General features: G+C 54.5%; 7 protein-coding genes across 7 annotated transcripts; 2 read left to right on the top strand and 5 right to left on the bottom strand.

Moving 5' to 3' along the window:
* Positions 1-528: 528 nt before the first annotated feature.
* Positions 529-5,027, bottom strand: PUNSTDRAFT_118005 (vacuolar protein sorting-associated protein 26). The gene is made up of 11 exons (XM_007379392.1): positions 4,701-5,027; positions 4,566-4,638; positions 4,360-4,516; positions 4,130-4,294; positions 3,905-4,080; positions 3,708-3,850; positions 3,628-3,654; positions 1,748-3,575; positions 1,331-1,700; positions 1,099-1,278; positions 529-1,052 (listed from the first exon to the last, which is right to left on the bottom strand). Exons 1-8 carry the CDS (start codon positions 4,845-4,847, stop codon positions 3,570-3,572), a joined length of 894 nt encoding a protein of 297 aa, XP_007379454.1. The 5' UTR covers positions 4,848-5,027; the 3' UTR covers positions 529-1,052; positions 1,099-1,278; positions 1,331-1,700; positions 1,748-3,569.
* Positions 5,028-5,187: 160 nt separating this feature from the next.
* On the bottom strand, positions 5,188-8,307 carry PUNSTDRAFT_96477 (amine oxidase catalytic domain-containing protein; the record flags this gene model as incomplete). The annotated part of the gene is made up of 12 exons (XM_007379391.1): positions 5,188-5,461; positions 5,522-5,787; positions 5,847-6,278; positions 6,332-6,344; positions 6,406-6,640; positions 6,693-6,743; positions 6,802-6,832; positions 6,893-7,213; positions 7,265-7,296; positions 7,349-7,410; positions 7,464-7,573; positions 7,624-8,307. 12 exons carry the CDS (start codon positions 8,305-8,307, stop codon positions 5,188-5,190), a joined length of 2,511 nt encoding a protein of 836 aa, XP_007379453.1.
* A 730-nt stretch (positions 8,308-9,037) lies between these two features.
* On the bottom strand, positions 9,038-11,214 carry PUNSTDRAFT_130163 (plus-3-domain-containing protein; the record flags this gene model as incomplete). Its single annotated transcript, XM_007379390.1, has 9 exons — positions 9,038-9,209; positions 9,267-9,892; positions 9,953-10,083; positions 10,133-10,201; positions 10,259-10,529; positions 10,584-10,691; positions 10,751-10,883; positions 10,934-11,038; positions 11,096-11,214. The coding sequence occupies 9 exons, from the start codon at positions 11,212-11,214 to the stop codon at positions 9,038-9,040; spliced, it is 1,734 nt and encodes a 577-aa protein (XP_007379452.1).
* A 101-nt stretch (positions 11,215-11,315) lies between these two features.
* On the top strand, positions 11,316-13,365 carry PUNSTDRAFT_140802 (WD40 repeat-like protein; the record flags this gene model as incomplete). The annotated part of the gene is made up of 8 exons (XM_007379389.1): positions 11,316-11,321; positions 11,377-11,641; positions 11,694-11,866; positions 11,924-11,967; positions 12,020-12,094; positions 12,144-12,309; positions 12,362-12,822; positions 12,877-13,365. 8 exons carry the CDS (start codon positions 11,316-11,318, stop codon positions 13,037-13,039), a joined length of 1,353 nt encoding a protein of 450 aa, XP_007379451.1. The 3' UTR covers positions 13,040-13,365.
* A 943-nt stretch (positions 13,366-14,308) lies between these two features.
* Positions 14,309-16,688, top strand: PUNSTDRAFT_130161 (uncharacterized protein; the record flags this gene model as incomplete). The annotated part of the gene is made up of 4 exons (XM_007379388.1): positions 14,309-14,438; positions 14,496-14,923; positions 15,048-15,159; positions 16,054-16,688. 4 exons carry the CDS (start codon positions 14,309-14,311, stop codon positions 16,686-16,688), a joined length of 1,305 nt encoding a protein of 434 aa, XP_007379450.1.
* Positions 16,689-16,704: 16 nt separating this feature from the next.
* PUNSTDRAFT_59555 (uncharacterized protein) lies at positions 16,705-18,215 on the bottom strand (the record flags this gene model as incomplete). The annotated part of the gene is made up of 4 exons (XM_007379387.1): positions 16,705-17,082; positions 17,150-17,394; positions 17,451-17,755; positions 17,812-18,215. The coding sequence occupies 4 exons, from the start codon at positions 18,213-18,215 to the stop codon at positions 16,705-16,707; spliced, it is 1,332 nt and encodes a 443-aa protein (XP_007379449.1).
* Positions 18,216-18,806: 591 nt separating this feature from the next.
* On the bottom strand, positions 18,807-19,568 carry PUNSTDRAFT_59787 (uncharacterized protein; the record flags this gene model as incomplete). The annotated part of the gene is made up of 1 exon (XM_007379386.1): positions 18,807-19,568. A coding segment is annotated over one exon (762 nt), but the record flags the coding sequence as incomplete, so codon positions are not given.
* Between the last annotated feature and the right edge of the window lie 2,915 nt (positions 19,569-22,483).

Here is a 22,483-nt window from a genome sequence, read left to right as displayed (position 1 = left end):
TACAGTTTGTGATCCTAGCGCTTTCTTCCTGTTATGACCATGGTTGCGCACCTGTGATGTGGGCGTTTGGTGTTTGTGGTGACGGTATGACAGCTGGAACGGACCCTGCGCAAGCGACGACATCAAAGGTGTCATGGGTTGTACTGCATCGCGATCTATCACGATATAATGTGCATCGCACGGTTGATGAGTGGGCGAGGTCCAGTATCGGTATTGACCCACAACCAACGCGAGTGCGCTCGGGCTCTCTACGCGTACTGACTAACGATTGATCTGGTCAGCCAGAGCGGAGTCCTAATGGAGTCCTGATGAGGACTTTTCGTTGCTATCCGTCCAGAGCTCTGACCTTGACCAGCTCTTGTTGACCCCAGCCTTCTCAATATACTCAGAAGCGGTCTCGTCTCTGCGATGCTGAGCATTGCAGTCGGAATGTATATACGATTGCCCTGCTCGATGTAGGAGGCTGTGCCAGTAGGAGGTGCATCCGCCGGGGGTTGTAAACCGATCAGGTCGCGTCGCGACCATCCTGTGAGACTGAGGGGATGCATCGACGGACTTAGAAAGGCGGGCTTCGCTTTCGACTTTCTCCTCTATTTCGTTTCTTTCGCTGGTGTCGACGGTCCTCTTGCAGCCAGTCTGCTTTCCATTCCTTTCGTACCTCTGCAGGATCTCTGGCAGGTCTCGCGCGCGTATCTCCTAACAGGTTCTCTCCAGCCGGCCTTTGACCTGGATGATGCACTGCATCTCTCGCCATTGAATACGTACAAAGACCAGACGTTCGATGGGGACAATCTGTGTCTCTTCTGCTCCTATCCTGCGATGCGTTGGTCTTACCAGACTTGAAGCGGCAATCATCCTCATTCCACCCGGTCTTGGCACTATCTTCGCCATCCTGCTTGTCGTTATCAAGTGGGGCAAAGGATGGAAGCATTTGTTGCTCGCCGCGGAGGGCGTGCTTTACTTCTTAGTCGCGGGACTTGACTTCATTTCGCACTTTTTATCACCGATTACCAACTCGGCCACCCGATTCAAGGCCTTTGACATTGTCGTCGGTGAGCACATTAATTTGCAGCGTAGACGGCTGCTGATTTGTTGCAGGTGCAACATCGGGCATACCCCTACTCCTCTATATCGCCTTCCTCTTCACCTTCCTCTCCTCCGATGTCATCCCTGATATCCCGAAGCGATTCCAACGCATTGCGAGATACTTACTTCTCGTATTCATACCGACCGTGATATTTCTCAACGAAATCAGTTCATTCATCGGCATTTCATACCGTAAGAACCCGTGAACAGTCCCGTCGTATGATGGCTGACACAGGTTCCATAGGCTCAATACCCTCTCCTGACGCCCCTGCGACAGTGGTGGTAGGATTCAAGAACCAGGCTGCAAACACTGAATGGGCGTTCTTCAGTAGCCTCTCGCTCGCCCTCATTACCGCATATCAAGCTATCTGTTTTATGCTCGCGTTCTTCCGCCTGATGAAGGCATTTATATCTCAAAGGCGGATCGAGACCCGCGGTGAGAGTGATGATGAAAGCATACTGTTCCGTGGCATAGGTTGGATCGCCCTCGGTATCAAATTAGGCGCGATCGAAACTGTCATAGGTTTTGCTCAGGCCGGATTTAGCGAGGCCATCATCCGACGTATCGTCCGTCTGTTGGGCCGGGCGTGCTTAATCATAGGAGTCGTCAAAGGGTCCGTGAATCCTGTGCTAGTTATCGTTGTTGCTGACTCTACCCTAGACTTGACGTTCGGGAAAACTTTCAAATTCTGGACGCCCAGATTCGCTCTGATCTCAAAGGTCGCATTGGCCTGCCTGACCCCCGCACGTTCCAGCATATTGGAGCGGAGCCGAAGATGGAGGAGATTGAGAACGAGAAACATGTTTCGATGGTCATGGACATACAGCGGCGCATGCGGGAATCTGTGTATAATCCTCTCAGCCATGCTTCCACCGTTCGTACAGCACGCACGAGCATGCCGCATTCTCTCCAGACAGGAGATGACATGTCAGATGAGCACCAGCTCCTCAAGAATCTCGGGCCCGGTTATCTGACCATGGCACCTGTCTCGCGGAAACCATCTGCGACGTCCACGGCCAAGACGAATCTTTCCACCTACTCTGTTGCCAGCCGCGTCACAGTTCATTTTGAGATGGGTAAAGCACCTACTCTTGACGTCCGCTTCTCTGCTTTGGACCTCCCCAGCCCATCGGAGTTCACATCGAAAGCCGAATCGAGCCTCAAGTCTCGCCCTCAGTCCGAATGGATCGTCAGCCATTCTCGCGTGCAACGTCCAGTCGTACCGCACATCGGCCACCCATATGCGAACCCGGAACTTTGGTTTGGATCGGGACTCAAGGAGGGCTCGCCAGTCTCCGCAGCCCCTTTCTCCAACCTCGTGCCGTTGCCCGTATCCCAGCCGCCTGCTTTGTTCCGGACCAACACATACGCGGGAGAGAAGGTAACCGACCTGCTCGTCGAACGCCGACGCAGGGCTTTCGGTTCGGGTCAGAGCTTCGGTTCCAATACCTCCGCGGACCTCGAAGATCTCACCAAGCACTTCCCCACTTTACCTCTTCCAGTCGCCCAGCACGAAACGCGCATGCTCGATCCCGAAATGGGACTAGCAGACGTCTCTGTCTCTCGACAGTCCAGCTGGAGCGGTAAGAGCAGGAGAACGATAGCGTCCGGTAGAAGTATAAGGTCAAAGTCCCCTTTCACAAATCCCGCGCCGGTCAAGACTGCGAACAGGACGACGTTCGGGGAGCAGGAAATCGTCATTAACCCGAAGTCCGGTGCCATACCATCTTCAGGCATGGTACAGACCGAGTTTGACATCGCCCCGCCAGCGCAGGCCATGGTCACACCGCCAGCAACTCCTCCGGCATCCAACAACATCAACCTGCCTCGTTTCGATATGCCTCAGCGACCAGCTCCAGTAGGTAGGCAACGACCGTCGGGACCGCGAACACGGAATGGCAGTCAAGACTCGACAAGTTCGGCCGAATATGGTGTGCTGGACGTCCGAGTTCGGCCCCGATTGGCGAGCAGTCCTCGCGGTAGCGTTCGATCGCCTGCGCAAGTGGACAGGGTGAAGAGCTATGGAAATGCGCCTCTTAGGAACACCCCAACGCCCACAAGCACGTCGTTTTCGCGAGACAGTATACCGATTGAGCACATCGAATTCGAGGTGCCGGCACCGCACGGGTCCCTGGTGGGGACCAGCAATTCATACGGAGAAGGACTTCCGCGTTCAGTTGGATCCAGTCTTCAGGGAGGATCGACGTTGACACCACGATGAGTGCAATATTGCATTGAACTATGAGGGGTTTCGGGTTCCTGCTCTTAGTATACGTACCTTAAATCCGCCTTTTCCCTGTTTTTCGACTTTGCCCGTAGTTTAGCCATACGATGGTCATGAACAATGCGTGCACGGACACTGCCCAATTCCCAAGATCTCTGGAAAGTTTTGGACGCAGCGCCCGGCAGAGAGCACGGAGAAAATGTGGGGATAAATACGAATAGTATGAGGTCGTACAACGTGTAGCCGAGCAGAAGCCAATCAATTCTGCGAAAGGTTATTTTAATCCCAAAATTTGCAGCACTATGCAGCTACATACCTCTGGTATCCTGAATACGGTGATTTCCTTCAGGTGCATTCGCATTAAACTCGAGTTCAGGGGCCGGTGATTTCACTCACCTGCTGTTTGAAGTACCGCCGGTTCTCCTCGTCGATTAGAACCAGATTCAGATAATACCTCACGCTGAAGCGCTTGTTGACATCTCGGAACGTCGGCGTCAAGTCAAAACCTCCCAAGAACAGTCGGATGGGTATCGTTTCCCCTTCATGGACCGCATTAGCAAGGTAAGTACCGTAGGCTAGAGTATACGACATACCACGGACAGGAGCGCCATCCATGATCTCGAACTTTGTAATAGTCTCGCTTTCATTGTATTGATTAGGCGGCGCGCCGGTCGTTTCTCGACGGATAATCGACAGCTCCATGTGCTTGATTTTTATTCGCACCAGTAGGAAGTATATCTTCCCGACGATAACGTCTTTGAGGTGGTACCTTCATACTAGACATAAGTGACGACATTATAGTCACAAGAAGTACACACTTTGACTTGTTGTATTCGAACTCGATATGCAGGCAGTCTTCGATGCCAACCTCCATCTTGATCGAGTTGTTACTATCCGGAGGCATGCGGAAAGAGTGCACCCAAATATCCTTTTCCTTCGTCACGTCCGCCATTCTTCGGGCGATCGTAGCTCGTACAAAATATCTGAAAGTGCCATTCAGAGTTTCAACGACGCGTACTGTGAGTGGAATCTGTGGAGATGAGCTGACCGTAGCTTGACGTTAATACCTTGATAACTCTCGTGCTGCTTCTCGACATTCTTGAACATGAAGTCGAAGGTCTGGGCTTGTCGCATCTCTCCAGGTGCCGCTAGTTCTTGAGACAAAGACAGGAACTCGTGATGATGACCCCGGTCATAGAATAGCTCTGAAATATAGATGAACAACAACACCGGACCCTTGAACGCCAGATTGACCTATGCTGCCCACGAATTCAACCTTGATGCCGTCGTGGGCCAATTTCTTGCCATCTCGTAGTCGCACTACGACCTGATAATCCCCATACCATGAAGTTCCGCTAGTGCGTCCAATCCGTGTAACCTAACACTGACCTGACCACTGATAGAGTCTCCGTCATAGTAAACTGGGCACTGAATCGTGCGTTCCTTCTCCAGCTTGACCTCGACCTGTTTCCGTAACTCTTCTCCATCCAGCTTGACTTCGACGTCGATAGGCGTTCCGAAGAAGTAAGCGGCCATGTTGCAGACGGACTGTTCGACCAGCTAACGCCGAACACCAGTAGAGCCAGAACACAGGGCCAAGATACTCGTCGAGGACTAGAGGCGGTTAGACCCAGATGACTGTGGTTATGTGGGAGCCTTTCTTTGGTCGTCCAGTAATGAGACTGTAAGCCTGCGGGGCGCGTGCGTAGTGACCGGTTGACCGCGCACGCATATCAGCGTAGCCCTCGAGTGGCTATACAACGACGAAGGCGCTACATAAAGCGCTTGCGCTTACAGGAAAACCTTGTTGCTCGCAATTCCATCCAGAAAATCGATTGACAAGATACGGTACAAATACGGTCTTCGTCTAAAGGGCTCAAAGTTCGACTTTGATGCGGTGGAACAGCTCTGCCTCCTTCCTCAATTCCTCCGTGTCCTTCAGCGGGGCTGGCCTGCCATCGCTACCGAAGGCCTTCAAACCCTTGTACTCGAAAGGCGCGAGGGGAGGTGGAACACATTCCACAGGCGAGACGCCGTAATCATCATATTTATAGCTGCCGCCGGGCACGTCAGGGGCGCTGAGAAGGATGGCGTTCGACGATTCGACGGACACGTCCCAATCGAAGTAATTGAGGGGTGTCAGGAAGAAGCTAAAGGGAATGGTTCAAAATCAATCTTCCCGTAATATTAACCAACGAAGTCACTCTTACCTGGATGTAGCAGTGTTCGTCCGAGTGTTCGGTGAGTCCTCCGCTTGGGGTAAATGGTGCATGCCGACATTCACCCACGCGACCAGGTCCTCCTGAGTGATGTTATCTCCGTCGAAGAAATTGTGGAAATTGACCATCGGATTTCCTGGGAGATGTAGGTTCCACATCGAACTGCTCATCGGTTCCGTTTCCTTGCGTTTCGATACGGCGAGATTGTACCGCGCCCAGTTGGCGTTCTCTAGCAGACGCTTGGACCCCACAATCGTCTGAGGGGTGAGTGGTCAGTAATGATAGGGAGAAACAGGCAGCGAAGAAGGTGGCTTACGTTATGCACAGGGGAGTATCCGGGATGAATGGCATAACCCCTGGGGGTTCCCCACTGGTTGAGTTCCTCCTTGTTGACGAGCGCGTAGTTCCCTTGGAAGTTGAGAGGGTACTTGAGGAGCGCGTCGTTCTCATCCTGGATATACTCTCGGGATATCCTCTGTTGGATGACAGTCTGGCCCCAATCATCGTCGAACCAGGGCTGTGTGATTTCCTCCCGGTTCGTCGTCGTTTTCAAGAGCGAGTTTTTCTCGCCAGCAACGTCGAGATCGACCTTGAAGTTGATGACGTGATCGTGCAAGGAGCCCATAGTCGTGTCGCGTATCGCGGTGCCGTAGCCTTCCTGCTTGCTTTCCCAGAAGCCGCCTTGGAGATAGCCAGACGCGGATAGCCGGACTTCAATGGTACCGTCGATGTGGAACATGTAATCAAACTGAACAGCGATCGTGAATACTCCGACATTATATCAGTAAACATGGTACTGACCAGATAGTCATAGCTATACATCATCATGCCTCACAGTCAGTTGGTTGTCGGAAAGTACAGAGAATGATACTGACTTTCCGACCGTACTGATGCTCCGCAGTACGAGCACGTAGCCCCTAGCAGCGCCGAACTCGCCCTCGGAGTACCCGGTATGACGCGTAATTGGGCGGCCGGTGTCGTGCTCGAAGATGCAGATGGCACGTTCGCGGACCATCGAGCCGCGAGCGGAGTGCGTAGTTGCGGAAAGGTATACTGCCTCGTACGGGCAATCGTATCCGGGGATCATGTCACGGACGGAGGACCCCATGCCTAAATAGCGAAATGTAAGGCGCGATACAGAGAGGGGTGCAAAACCACGTACCAAAGAAGCGGTCAAGCCATGCCGTGGTAGCTTGCATAGGATCGTTACCCGCTAAATGTTATCGTTGATCCATGATCCGCATGTGAAACCTGTGAGCGAAAGCCCTTACCATACTGCGCAATAGCTTCCTGCGGCGAGAGCTGACATGATGGAACTTCGTAAGCTGCTCGCCTGTGCTGATGGTCCGTCAGAAATCTCACCTCGTAGATAATCCTCTCGCCTCTAAACCTCAGATCCCAGAGACTCATTCCCATATCCCGGTCGAAACCCAGATACATTCCCCAACCCAACCAGCTTACGTAGTGATTCTTACGGTCAATCCTGAACCTCAGTCCGCCGAAGGAAATCTGTCTCGGACCAGGAAGGTGGTCGAGGTCTCTTTGAGCACCGAGACGCTTACGGGTTGACCAATCGATATCTTCGTGCTGGTCTGGTCGTTCAGGGAGCTTTTTCAGCGTGCCGTTGTGGTAGGCAGCCAGGAAGTCCTCGACAGACCCAAAGATTTGATGGTTGTACACGATCTACAGAAATCGTGGGAGATGTACGATAGGAGACATCGCACAGCAGCATACCTTCAGCAACTTCCACTGCTCCGCATCCGTGCCTAGAAGGAAGGTCGATATGCGAACGTCAAAACTTAGAAAGTCTGAACGTACCAGACACATCGACGTATTGGAAGAAGTTCACGGGGTGAAGCCAAGGCCCGGGTACGTTACGCCTGAAAAAAGTCCGCGATAAGAAAACATAGTAGCATTAGACTGAGTAGTTCACCTCCATGATATCCAGAACCGGCGGAACGATCCATCGAATGACCATGGCCCACTGGCACCAGTTACAAGAGTGTCATTCTCAAAGCCAAGTGCGACTCCGCCAAAGAGATCCTAAACGATGCTAAGCCTTCGTAATATGCAAAAATACTTCAAAAACCAACCTGAGTTACCTCCGCCAAAGGAGCGATGATCTTGCGTGCCAACGGCGCAAGTTCACGAGGGTCCAAGAAGCCCCTCGCGTGGTACGGAATGGGGTTGCGATGGTAAATCTCTGTCAACGGTTCGATCTTGGTTTCGCCCGTGCACGGCAGCGGCCCAACCCTGTAATCCTGAATGTACGGCTCCGCAGCGGAACCATGGTGAATAGTGACGCGAGCATAGCGAGCGGGGGCCGTCTTCTCGCTTGGGGCGTTGAGGTACGCTAACGCGTCGGCTTTGGCAGGGCGCAAGGCGTCGATATGAAAGATATAGTTGTCTGAAAGCTGAGCGTTGTGGCTCAGAGTGAGGTTGAGTCCGAGGGAGTCAGACTCGAGCCATCGCGCGATCTCGGTCGTATCGTCTACGGTCAAGGAAGACCACGGATTGGTGGGTGCCGGCGGTTGCGCCGGTGGGGGCAAATTCGAGGGGCATTGACGCAGAGGCTGGTCCTGGACTCCGTTGTGCGAGGAAGCATCGGGGAGCTCTACTTTACTACTGTGGTGAACGTAGAAACCACCGAAGCAAAGCGCGCCAAGCCCGAGCACTGCGAGCCCCAGGTGTCGCTGGAAGGACCGTTGCGGCTTGCGCGTCCGAACAACGTCCGGCTCGCTCTGACCCAGCGGCTCGTACTTCCACCCAGAGTCCATGGCGAGTGTTGCCGGTCTAAACAAGACGGACGCAGAAGCACTCAGATATTTGACGGTGCTGACTGCTGTAGATAAGCTAATCTAAGGTGGTGCCTGCGGCAGAGTCACACCGCAGCAGCGATAGGGAGCTTTGCCACATGTAAGCCCTTCGATAACGCTTCGCATGACGAAGTCTGCAGGCTAGACTGCGGCATTACATCTCCAGTTTTCTGAGAGTGGCGGGATGAGACGTGTGAAGTCCAAGAAGGTATGCGCCAGAGGTGTGCTGGTACTTGCTGGGCTAACAAGTCTACGGCTGGTGTGGCACAAATTTGAAGCCAGGTGGTGGTAGATATACGAACGCGGGCAAAGCGCGGGTCCTAACAGGAACAGTCGGACTTACAGGCCGATCTTATGAAGATGCCAATCCCGAAAGGTGATACCAAGAGGCTCCTGGCCGCGCAATTACAACAAGGCAGCTCATGCGTTCCGCAAGTACCACTCCTATCTCGAACGATGGCTAGGCCAATGATAGGTAGTTTTTTTCAGCCGCGCACTGATATCTCGCATAGCGGAGTTGTACAGGACGATATGGTTGTTCTTCACTATGGCCAATCGTACAAATCCAAGTCCGAACACAGCAAGGATGTCCCAGGTATACATGAGAATCAACGAGAATGTCGTCAATGCACACGTTGCAATACTGTCCCTTTATACCGGCTCAGCCTCCACAAGAGATTGAGCAAGCGACTTAGAAATCGCCCAGATCAACATCTAAACTCTCCACCACGCTCTTCTCAAGATCATTGGTGCCGTCGGAAGCTTGACTCAAAGCACCGGTGAGTACGGATGGCGGAATCGGCTCAAGCTTTGGCGTCGAAGTGCCGTTGCTCCGAGAGTGCAATTGGGCAGGCGTTCCAGGTCTAGGAGAAGCTGTCAGCGCTGCCCGTCCACTGCAAACTGGAGTCCGGTGCGCTGACCTGGAAGGCGACATTGTCCCGGGGGTTCCAGCCCCAGGCGTTCCGGCCCCAGGCGTCCCAAGTCCCAGCTTCCTCTTCAGTCGCTTCTTCTCCGCTTCTGCGATCTCTGCCTTCCTCACCGCTTCCATATTCGCCCTACGGTTCCTCTCGTTGACCCTCGCGAGCTTATCCCTCTCGCTCTCTTTCGCCGCTTCCGGATTACCATTCGCACCGCCATCAACGGCCGGATCCCCCGATTTGGCCTTGGTCGGTGAAGGGTTGGATTGAGCGTTGAGGGCGCTCAACTCGGCTTCTATGCTGGCGCACTCATCCCAGTCTTGGCGATTATACGCTACCGTGCGCGCAGCGTTTAGGCGAGATTTCTCCAGAGCGAGCGAAGTGCCTGAGGTAGGTGCACCCCCACCGATGAGCGCTTGAAGGGCGCGCCGCTTAGCCAGTTCTTTCGCCAGGTCAAGCTGTGAGTGCAAGTCAGCATACGACTTGAAGGCTGATGCGGCAGAACGAGCCTCCGTGACAGGTTGCTCGACGAGCTTCTTCATCTGAGCATGTTTCTTCTCCAGATCCCGCTTCCGGGGCAGCTTTACTCCCTCGGCTTTACAAACTGCGACAAGGCGATCAAATTCTCGCTGTTTGAAGCATCAGCTGGCGTCTGAAGCAACGATAGCAGCCATTAGTTGAGCACGCACATCATTCCAATCAGCATTTGATACTTTGTCCATCGTCCACGTCTTCGTTGATTTGCCGTGTTTCAGCTCAATGGACTGATTGACCGGGACATCGTTCACTCTGTAAGGTTTCACCAGGTCAGCCCCAAGATCTGTCTGACGTTAGTAGAATCCGGCAATGCAAGAGAATGCGGTACACACTCTGCACTTCACATATACGATATATTGGGAGGCCGTTTTCTTGGCCAATGAGATATCGAACCCAGCTGCCTTACAAAGACGTGGGTTAGCCGTCGACCTACAGTATCATGCGATGCCTGCACTCACCTGTGATCCAATCTTCGAACCACGGCGCCATGCAATGCTTCGCGATCATATCCCGCGTAACTCTACATATCGCCAAGTCCAGCCGGGTAAGCTCGTCGTCGTCGTCATCTTCCTTCTTCTTCTTGCTGGGACCATAATCCCGGTAAAACCGGCGACGTCGTTCTTCTGCCTCATCAAGCTTGGTAATTTGGCCGTCTTCGTCATCGGACGAGGACATTTCCATGTCAGTAGGAGAGGCGGAACGGTCTCGCTTAGGGGAACCAGGTTTGGTCTGCGTTACGGTTGTCAGGAAACGGAAGACAGCGCGGAGCTGGAACCAACTGACGCGTTTTTTGTCGTCCTTGGCTCTCCGTTTCGCCTTGAGCTCGTCCAGTTTCCGTGATTTTTCTTTCGTGGCGCCGCGTACAGCATGTTGCCCTGTACCAGATGATTTCTTAGTTTTTCATTATTCTGAGCAATGGACGTAAACATGCGTTTAGCAGCTTTTGAAACGGCATCTTCTGCGGCACCACTCTTCTGCGCCTTCACGAGCGCCTCAAGGCTCCTCTTGTCCTGTATGCGCTGCAGTTCTTCGAGGCGCGACGCAAGAATCTCCTCGCGCTCCATTTCAGTCAATTCAAGCAAGCTTTGCCAATGCATTCAGCGTGAGGCTATGAGCTGCTGGGATGTACATACTGGTCCCGATCCGCCTCATCCTTATATTTTCCCTCGAGCGGATATGGGTTCAATTTGATGTCGTCCTCCTCACTCTCCGGCGCGTCTTCCGAGTCATCAGAGACACTTGTAGCGGTCAGTTCGCCAACTGCAAGTCCAGGTGCTACTGAACGCAGCCCTCACTCTGCCTTGCGCCGTTTGCCCACTTTCAGCCCCGCGTTCTGACGGCGTTTACGCTTCTTCTCTGTGGCGCCTGCAAGTTCCAGTAGCTCATCGGAGAAATCGCCCTCAGAGTCGGACATGGCAGCAAGGTTGGAGAGGACAGCAAGGGCGAACGCGATGGCTGTGCCAAGTCATCGTGCTTCCCCGGCTAGTGGCTGTGAACACTTTTCTGCCGAAGACGATGGTGGTCGGTTGTTCGTGTCTGCGTATTCTCTCGGCGTCGCTCATCATTGTCCGCGCAGAAAATCAACGTCTTGCAACATGATACAGCGGCGCACTTGCCCACACGAAAAGGAGATCCTACGCCAACGTCGCGCAACCTCGATCCGCTCATGCATCCGTTTGCCAGAGCCCGGGAACGCACCAGAGCGCTGAACGCGGCCAAGATGGAGCGAATGTTTTCCAAGCCGTTTGTTGCGGCCCTTGAAGGCCACTTGGACGCAGTGGAAGTCTTGGCTCGAAGACCAGATGAGCTTACCACTGTCGCGAGCGGGAGTTGGGATGGAGGTAGGTTCTACCGTAAAGAATCGATAGCTGGTCCTTTCACTCATGCACCCAGGGGTGATACTACATGACCTATCTTTGAGGACGCACGTGCGCAAATTGAACGGTGCTCACAAGGGCAAAGTGTCAGGCCTCTGCTTCACCGGGGAGGGACGGTTGCTGAGCTGTGGTGTTGACCGGAATATAAAGCTATGGGACACACGGCCCGAAGCAGAAATTGGGTCAGAGGTATGTATTCCATTACGAGTCTTTAGCGATCCTGTCTTGAATACGAAATTACGTAAGGATCAAGCCCCCTTGGCCGTGTTCCCCGGAAAATCTGCAATCAAGTACGCCTCCGTTGATTTTCGTGTTTCTATCTCACTGAATTTTGTTCGTCAGCTCTATAGATCATCATCGTTCGGACCACTTATTCGCCACGGCCTCAAACCTCGTTCAAATCTGGGATGAGACTAAGTGCGTCCCGTGCCTCGCGACATGATTCGCTGCTGATTACCGTTTCAAGGAGCGCGGCCGTTTCAAACCTCACGTTCCCCACTTCCACTGAAACAATAGACGCCGTCAGGTTCAATCTTTCAGAGTCGTCTGTCTTAGCAAGTATAGGTTCTGACCGGACATTCACCCTGTATGACATTCGAACAGGAAAGGCTGAGCGTCGAGTAGTAATGCAGGTCCGGAACGACCAGGTTTCTTCCCTATGTGCGTTAGCTAACTTTCACCCAGATGCGCTCCAACTCCCTCTCCTGGTCTCCCACCTTCCCTACCTCCCTCCTCCTCGCCTCCGAAGATCACAACCTCTATACATTCGACATTCGATCTCTGTCCACGCCCACCCAAATATACAAGGCACACGTTGCAGCGGTCATGTCATGCGACTGGTCGCCTACTGGTGCCGAGTTCGTTTCGGGTGGTTGGGATCGGACCGTGCGGATATGGAAGGAGGGCCAAGGCACGCGACCGGAAGTGTACCACACGAAGCGCATGCAGCGGGTGTCGTCTACGATCTTTACTAACGATGCGCGCTTTGTGTTGAGCGGCTCAGATGATGGCAATGTGCGGATCTGGAAAGCGCGCGCAGACGAAAAGCTTGGCATCATTACCGCGCGCGAACGCGCGGCGATGGAATATCGTGATACTCTCAAGGACCGTTGGAAGTTCGACAAGGGTGTTGGCAAGGTCCAAAGGTGGCTGTTTACATGAAGCATTCTCGTTGTCAATAGACTGATTGCTGTTCGTAGATCTCGTCATCTTCCCAAACCGGTTCACAAGGCGGCGGATCTCAAGAGAACCATGCTCGAGGCTCGTCGCGTCAAAGAGGAAAGGCGGAGAAAGCATACACGCGCGGGCGAAAGCAAACCCATCGCCGAGAGGAAGAAGGTCGTCGTTGCGGAGCAGATGTAGGCGCACGGAACGTAGTAGCAACCGATGTCACCGCGGTTGATATCATTCAACTGGGATGGTGCCATGTATGGGTAAGGCGATCTGGCTTTGCCCATGGAACTAGTATACATCCCGCGGCTGGCCGCAGCCAGAGCCTGAGGCCAGTTTGGTCGGCTATTTGAGTCGGCGCGTCTCGGAGCCGCGCTGCAAAGCACGACGTTATGCTGGTCATCGGCCGATGCGGTGATCCACAATGCAGCGGTGGAGCCACTACTTATCTTGTGCGCAGGCGTTGCGCGGTCTCAGGTGTGGATGTAACGTGGATGGATGTCATGTGTGATGCGTGCAATCATATCTATCTTCCGCTGCCTGAGGCCCGTCACTCGCGATTCATTGGTACATCGCGCTTGAAGATATGTAGAGTATAGAAGATTTAATCAGGTGAGAGATACCCGAGGCGGCGTAGATAAGAGTACACTGACGGGTAGACAAGCCACACTATGAGGATAGAACAACGAGAACTGGGAAAACATAACAACAAGAGCGACTTGAACTGTAGAGCATGATTCGAAAGCACTATGAGCCCCAGAATGGGTTGCTACCAACCACATGATGGGTGATATCAACCATTCACCCACGGTCTGGTCGATATGTGGTTGATTGAGGTGATGTGGGTGATTGCCTTGGATCACTCATGGTATGGTCTATTGTATACAATCACCCACTGTATCCGTAAATACTAATGTCGGCCAAAGTCAATGGGTGATTTTCACCCACTGTACCAGTGGGTCGTGCCAGTGCTGATTGCACAGCAGCGGCAACGCGCGCGGTCAAGCTGCACAGCCCCTCGTCCAACTCTTCTCCCGCCAATTGCAACAGCGCCAGCGAAGACGGTAGACGCAGGGTTCACTCTCGCCATGGCCAAGGGCACGGGCCTTGGTAGAGTCATGCCACTCTCTGAGCCTGCTCAGAGAGTATGGGTCGGGAGATGGGGTGTGCGTCTATAGCGGTCGTGCCCACCGTTGCAAGATGAACCCCCGGACGACCTGGCATGCCAATCCCCCTACAGTCTATGTGTCCTCGCAGCGCTGTGCGCATTTCGGATATGTTTGATATGCTGAGGGCATGGTACGTTCTGAGTTTTCTTCTTACCGTTGTAAACCCAATGCGCTCATACTTTCATCCAGGTGTGCCGTTGCACTTTTTACCTAATCCCGGTCGCCATTCGACCACCGCAGTGGCCTCGTCGCCGCAACTGCCTCCACTCATGTGCCCGCGCCCGTCACAGCGATGACTCCCAAGACGTCTCCACCACCTACAGCAGTGGGCACGCCGTACGGCCATCCTGCGCCCTCGCCTCTCGCTCATGCGTACCACCACGTTCACGACCCCGACCGCGATACCTCGGACGCGGACTCACGTGAGTCCGCTATCTCGTAGAGCATGGCACGCATCTAACGAATGCATCTCGTCGCAGTACGCACATCGTACGGGTTCGGACCCAGCCCCAGCGCGAGCTGCGCCAGCCTGACGTCGCTCACCACATCCGCCTCCTCGCACTACTCTAAATCGCAATCTCCCTTGCATACCCGCTCCTTTGTCGTCAAGAAGCCACTGCCGCCCACACCAACCTCGGCGCCACCGCTCGCCGTGCCCTCCTCGCCTTCGTCAACGTCCCTCGTCTCCGTCTTCCGCATGGCATCTCTCAACTGCTTCCGGCGGAGCAAGTCCAAGGCGAAGGAGAGGCCCAAGAAAGAACCCGCGACACCCGAAGACACGGTTCGCGTCGACTACCCGTACATTGGCGCGCACCTCGATCGCGAGCGCTCGGCCGTGCCGCCCCCGCCCGAGCATGCATACACGCACGGGCTCCCAGACCCGCACTTGCCTTTGCCCCCACACAACGTACGGTGGCAAGTGGCACACAGTCCGTTGGATGTCCGACCCAGGCCAACACCGTTTGCGCACGGACCCCGACGCCGACCCCACGCCCGTCACTCCACCGAGCGAGTTCAGCGCTCGGTTTCAGGCCTGGGGGAAAGCGCGCGCGCACCGTGCTCCAGCGACTCCGGAGCCTCTCAGCCCGCGCCGGGAGATGCCACACTCGCCGCTGGCCACGCTCGCCCTCGAGGAGGAGGACCGTGCGTCCCGGGAGATCTCTCCTGCGCCCGAAGCAGATGCACCGCGGTCATCGACATGCTCGTATTCGGAGAGTGACGAACAACAGACACTGCGCGGACGTCGAGCCCCTCCTTGCGCCTTGTTGCCGCGTCCGCCGAGCGACCTGCCTACGTCCTCCCCTATCATCTACGCGTCCTCACGGCGCTGTGCGGGTCTCGGATTTGTTTGATACCCTGTGGGCTAGGGTACGCCGAGAATTTCCCTCTCACCTTCGTGAAACAAACACGCTAATACTTGACTTCAGCCGTGACATTGCACTTTGCAACCGACCCCGACCGGCATCCGAGGACCGCAGCGGCCGGAGCCTCCAAACACTCCAGTCGTCCTCGAACATACCGCGCCCTCCCCCAAAAAAGCCGTGCACTCACTCTTGAGCACGCCTCGTGCCCACCTCAATCCGTCAACCACGCTCCATCCTTGGCATCCACGTTAACCACGTCCTGCCCATACCCTTGCCGTCAATGCGCTCTGCGGACCGTACCCCTCCCTCGTCGTCAATCGTACCCCACCCTCATCGTCGACCGCGTCATCAATGTTGCCGTTCGACCAACACACTCCAGCCCCTCAAGCAGTGCGCCGGCCACCATCGAAGACGCAGCTAGCGCGCCTCGCGGTGGACCAGCACATGCCGGAAGAAGCGTGTCCTTTTCGTACTGCAAGCACCAAGCGGCAGCGGCCAATTCTCGCTTGCGCACGAGCGCGCGGCGGCGTTCATGCCCGATCCCAGCGCAGGGTGGAAGCTGCTTGAGCAAGAGATGTTTGAGCCACCGCGTTACGCCTGCGGTCGCACGTTTGCCCTGGCCATTTCCTCCCGAGCATCGCAGACAATTGAAGTGTCTTGCGATCCCAGCAAGATGTGCATATATACGATTCCGGGCACTTCTACCCCCGCGCCCGCCATTCGCGCCCGGTGCAGCTTCCATCCCCCGCCCTTGCCGTTTGCGAGCCGCCAATGCGGTCTCGCGCGGCGCCACTTCTACCCCCGCGCCCGCCATTCGCCCAGCACCGGCCAGCGCGCCGCGCGGTCACGAAACGGGTCGGCAGCGCCCTGAGAGGTGTGCCAGCAGCGGGACGCCCGACTTCAACCACCACCGCCAAGACGCGGGACATTCAATTTTCCTCCACCATTGCCGAGACGTGTGCTGTCCTCATGCTGCACGCCGATGCCGATGCCGCCGCCGCCGCCGCCACCAGGGCCAGCAGCGATAGCGCTGACCACCCCGGCCATCAGCATGCCCCAAGAGTGCCGCAACGCGCACGCTCCTCGTGCTGCATGCGCGCCGCCCCGTTCGACTGGGCATCGTTTGCCAATGCGCCGTGCAGTCACGAAACGGGCGGGCAATGCCCCGAGAGGCGTGCCAGCAGCGGGACGCCCAACTTTGACCACTACCACAGAAGACACGCACCTCCCTCGTGCTGCAAGAGCTCGCTGCCCCATTCGACCGGGATTGTATTGTCTTTTGGTTATATATACACGTATCACAAGTGACAATATGTTTTCAAAATTACTCGCCGTCGTCCACGTTCCCATCAGCTTCAACATACAATGCCCGAGCTAGGGTACCGCTCCGATCAATGATAGCCCATTCATTGCTGGTAGGCACAGGGATTCGTCCAACAAGACATTGTATAGCCGTGAGGTCCACCACCTCGAGACGCCCATCCCTTTTGTAATAGTGGATATCAAGTCGAGGGTGTTTCCGAGTAACATCACAAGACCGGATTACAGCGAGTAGCACTGTCTCATCGTCCTTGATCTTGAGAGTCCGAGACTTTGGCAGATGCAGTACGAATATGTGCTTCAGCTGTCCGAAGAACGTATGATCTTGATATTCAGGAACTCGACGACGCTGGTGGGCATATTTGTCCACAAGGAGCTGATACTAGTAGAATAGATCAGTTATTTGAGTACTCGAAAATATATGATGCGCAATGTATCGGGAGACTCACCCGGACATAGGAGGCATCCCTTCGGTCATCTCCAGGTGTGGGGTAGAGATTAGCTGCAGATATTGCGTCGCCATCATTGAGGATCTGTACGCGTCCGTATTCTTCAAGATCATGTGGAACGAACTTTCGTGCTGTCGCAACCGTCACACCATAGCGTGTGGCCAAGGCAAGGATAATCTTGCTGTGCACGTCCGAGGGAATATTGGATGCAGGTCGGCATGGTGGTATGAGTATGCAAGTTGGATCTGTCAATATGAGATCAAGTTACGCTGTTGACCGGACAGAAGGCATATCTACTTACAATTCTCGAAGGAGACAGCACCGCGTGATGTCTTGGGCTTGCATAGGGATAGTTCGTCATGTAGACCATATTTGAGTATGATATGAGATAGTCGTGCATTGTTAAGCACGTATCGGTTGATACTTGCATATGGAAATCGTCGGCTTGTGATGGCAGGTTGGAGAGAACCACAATAGCGTTCCATTGGGAATGCCCATGAGACCCAGACCGGACCAACTGCACGGATACTGTCGGCAATGTGCAAGAGCCCATGGATGGTGATAGGACAAGTGGACAAACGCGAAGGATTGTCCTGATAATAAATCCTGTTTACTACAATATCAGAGGACAGGACATCATGAGAGCATGAAACCAAACTCACCTCTCGTACGTCTGCACCCACGCAATTAGACCAGCCTTGATGGCTTTCAGGTCAGCATCCGAGTGTTCAAATGAAAGGCATAGATCAAGAATGACAACAAGGTCGATAAAGTGGTGATAATACTTTTCTTGCTTGAAGCGGCGGTTCAAAAGAACAGGTCCAATATACAGCGTCCAGAATGACCATGAGTCCGCCGTACATCCTGATTTGTCCTGTGCGATGTTTGGTTGACGTGGTCCATATGCAGATGGTATTGTACTCCCGCATGCAGCCGTAGCTTCTCCAATAGCCTCCCAGACTTTCTTGTCCAGTTGGTAGTCCTCGCGGCCCGTATCAAGGTCCTTGTACTCGCCTGTCCATAAGAGAAGGAGGTTTCTTATGACGTTCTCCCATATAAGGTGCATGAAGTCGTAAGGAAATGATGCCGGAAAGGACAGGGAGGAGAGGCAGCTTAGAAGAGGGACACCTTTGATACCGGTATTCTTCGCCATCTGCTCGCGAACGGCTTCTGTAGAAGCCTCCTCGACTGCCTCTGCCTGGGCAAGGAACTCGTCGTGAGAGCGGAGTGGCAGGTCTTCGGGCTTGTAAACCTTTATTGCATCTGGATCTGTTGTCACATCAGGGTGCCTTGTACGTGCTAGTGGGACATAGTGTGTCGTCGCGCGGGAGCCAGGTACCCGCAGGCCATGGATATGACAGAACCGGCATGGTGACAGTCCGTTGTGACCCTTCATGCGCATGACCATGGATATTGCCGGTATATCACCAAAAACCACAATAAGGTATGCGCGCAGTGGAAAGTAGCTTCCTGACAATGCATCAAATGCATGGACACCGATCTTCAGCCGGAGGAGTCCCTCGACCAGTGGCCATAGGAAAGAGTCGAAGTCGACGGGCTTTTTAGGTCCCGGAATGACCCCGATCGCGATTATGTTCTTGGCGTGAAACCTTTCCTCAGGAGGCAGATTGTAATTGAAGAGGATTAAGGGCCATGCTGTCTTTTTCCGCCGCTTGTGTGGTGCAAACCCATCCGTCGACAATCCCAGTGCGACGTCTCGAGGATCAGAGAAGAATGTGTGATTAAGATTTCGTCCATGGAGGGAGACCGAAGTACGGAGTAGTTGTTGATATAGGTCACCATCAAATATGTCCGTCATTGTACCCGGGATATGTGAGTGATCACGCGCGCGATACTGCATTTTGCGAGCCATGTCCTGACTTTCGAGGTAGGCTTTTAGACGTGGTGTAAGGGGTAGATAAGGAAACTGGGAACGTGGGCGTCCCGTGGCATTGTAGCGTGGTTCTTTACAGTATGGACACTCGCGAAGTGTTGAATGAGGGCCGACGAAGCAGCAGCACGAATTCTTGCAGCAGTCGTACATTACAGGGTCCAATGCGGAAAGAACTGCAGCGCGCGACTGCGTAGTCTTCCATGAGGGTACATCCTGTGTTGGGAACGCATAGGGGAGCTTCGCAAACGTATCGGCTTTCATATGGGTTTGGACTTTGAGGGCGAACAATCGAAGGGTAGCAAGATCTTTGTCATCGAGCTGAGTGCCTGCACGAGAGCGAATCAGCAGTTGCTGAGATATGCAGATAAATGAAGACCCACCTGCTTCACGGGCAATGTTCTCAAAGGCCTCCTTGAGACTCTCGTACGCGGTGATTGGATTGAACTCCTCCTCATCCTCCTGGTCATTATCTTGAGCAAAAGCGAGATCACTACTCCCATTGTCTTCGTGTTTGTCCTCCTCCATGTCCTCCTCATCCTCGTCATCGGTAATGTCCTCTACCCAAGGCTGCCTGCGCCGCCAGGCATTCTCCTGCTCAGTGATCGCAGCCTCAGCCTCAAAAGATGCTTGCGTGCTGCTGACATAGTCCTCTTCCAGTAACTCCATGGGATTTTCGAACGACTGATAGGGCTCCTGCATCTCCACATCCACGACATTGGCTGACGAAGCTCTGGACGAACGGCTAAGAGAGCGCCGAAGAGCATTGACTGCATGGGTGGTAGTTTGTTGTAACGTAGCCCATATGTTCTGAGCACGCGCCATTGGCTGCGGTACATTCCTTGCCCTCCGATGGCGTAGGTCTTCCCGATGACTCACAAGCTTTCCGCATCCACAGCTGCAGAGGTGTTTCGCAGGCCGCGCGGCCTTCGGCTTGCGACCCCCACGACGACCAAGCATCTAATGTGTCTGCGTAGTCGCGGACTGATGCGTCTGAGGTAAGATTCCGGTTTTGCGAACCTGCGGAACATCAGTGAGTGCGACACAACAGCTTTTGGAAAGGTTTGTACCTGCAGCAGGCTTTGGTGTCCAGGAAATAGGTTGCCTTGCGTTGGCGAACCTGCGAGCCGTCGGTGAGTAAGGTGCTGCAACACTCGTGAGGTGTACGTACGTGCGGCTGATATCGGCGCGGTATACGTAAAGGTCCAGCAAGGAGCCTTCGAGTGCCTGGGGAACGGGTTGCGCGTTGGTGGAGGTGCGTATCCGGCAATGCGGGGCGAGCGATAGGGGCTCGTGTGCCTGGGGAATGAGTTGCGCGGTCGGTGGAAGTGCGTATCGGCTGATGCGGCGATGACAATAGGGGCTTGCGTTGGCGAAGCTGTGGGGCATCGGTGAGTAAGGTGCGGCGACGACTCGTGAGGTGTACGTACGTACGTGCGACTAATATCAGCACGGTAAAGGTCCGGAAAGGAGCCTTTGAGTGGCCGGGGAACGGGTTGCACGGTCGCTGGAGGTGCGTATCCGGCAGCAGGGCGGGCAATAGGGGCTTGAGTCGGTGGAGGTCCGGCAAAGAGCCTTCGAGTGCCCGGGGAACAGGTTGCGTGGTCGCTGGAGGTGCGTAACCGGCGGCGGGGCGGGCAATAGGGGCTTGAGTCGGCGGACCTGCAGGGTGTCGGCGGCGTACTAAGTCACGAGTGTACCGGCCGGTTGTTGCGTGAATGGCACGTATGTGCGGCTGAAAGGAGTCTTCGAGTGCCCGGGAAATGGGTTGCGCGGTTGCTGGATGTGCGTATCCGGCGGCGGGGCAGGCAATAGGGGCTTGAGTCGGCGGACCTGCAGGGCATCAGTGAGTAAGGTCCCGCACGACTCGCGAAGGGCATGTACGTGCAGCTGATGTCTTGCAGTGGTGGAAGTTCGTCGAGGATCCGGAGCTCTTAAATGCTCTGGAAACGGGCCCGCTGTTGCTGGAGGTGCGTATCCAATGATGCAGGGCGGGCGATAGGGGCTCGGGCTGGCGGACCTGCAGGGCGTCGGTGGCGTACTAAGTCAGGAGTGTATCAGCCGGTCGTCGATGCTCAACCTAGTGAGCTTCGAAACACAGGACTGAAGTCCTGGCAAGCACCTGCCCTGAGGTGAGATTGTCCAGGAGCCAATGATAAGCTGCAGATTGCACATCAGCCACCAGTTTTTATGTTCCGGGCAGAGGCTCTTATCGTCTTTGACTCTTACCTGCGGTTCATCCTGTCCGCTGTTGTCATGCCTGTCACCGAAGCAGAATTCGACGAAGTCAGGTATGGAAAATTTGATTCCTAAAGTGGAACTACACCTGTTGTTGGCTCATTCCATACAAGCAGCGAGGAGAGTGCTGGAGATGAAGACGACAACGGCCCCAATGCCGACGAGAATGAAGTGAGCTACAAGGAGCTCTATTTACAGGCCAAAGGTGAGTATTGCCTGCTTGATCCAATTTGCTACAACTGTAGCACTGGACAGCATGCGTGGAGAAGGAGAAAGCCCGCCGACTCTTGCTTGAGAAGAGGATGAACAGTGGGGCTGGCCCCACAGGACGCGACAAAGTGACATCTGCGAAGATTCCCCGACCCCAAGGGACTGCCGGAAATAATGGGTATAATCTTCAGATGAGCATGCAGCTTCATAGCGACAACCCTGAACACAACGAATTATACCTTGCTATATGCGTCAGTGATTTGATCCCATTGTTTGTGTCCAATGTTTCCTCACGAAGATGACCAGCGGCGCGTGCGAGATCTGGCCGTTGCTGCTCAGCTCGATTGGCGCGTACCGTTCCGGCGCCAACCAAAGGATGATCTTGCGAAGATCTACCGGCTTGTCAGTGTCAATGCGGCATCAAATTGGTTGTGGTGACCCGATTGCTTACCTCCGATCTTTAGGCAATGGAATCATTTGAGTACCTGAAGGAATTCGATGGATGCTGGCCCGTCGATGAAATCATAGCGCAGCATTTTCGAAACAAAAGAAAGTATAATTCGCTGAAGGGTCGCTTCGACAATCCCCGTAGCAAGAGGCTGAGGGCCCGGTAAGCTTCCCATCAGCCAACCAACCACCATCACTAACTCAAACTCTATGCGGCAGCGAGCGCGAGTCAACTAGAACTGCCGGAAACAACGAGGACCGCGAGAATCTTGCACCGACCGATCGCGAACCATCGCGCCCGCGCCCTTCCTCGTCTACTACAACCGCAGTTCAACAGCGCCCGAAGGCACGTCCGACTTCGTCAAAGCGTCAGAAGACGCAGTCCACGGCTACCTTACGGCTCGAGAACGCTGAAGAGCCATCTGGGGCTGCCCCGCGGCGCAAGCGAACGGCGCCAGCGACGACCAGAGCCGTAGACAACGCGGGACATTCAAGCGTGGGTGAATAGTTTTGATGTAGCACCAAGTCTGTAGCCTCTGTGCCCTTAA

This window comes from Punctularia strigosozonata (assembly GCF_000264995.1).
Source record: "Punctularia strigosozonata HHB-11173 SS5 unplaced genomic scaffold PUNSTscaffold_1, whole genome shotgun sequence".
In the NCBI taxonomy this organism is placed as follows: Eukaryota; Fungi; Basidiomycota; class Agaricomycetes; order Corticiales; family Punctulariaceae; genus Punctularia; species Punctularia strigosozonata.
Note: the sequence above shows the minus strand (reverse complement) of the source record. Positions and strands in the feature narration are given on the sequence as shown.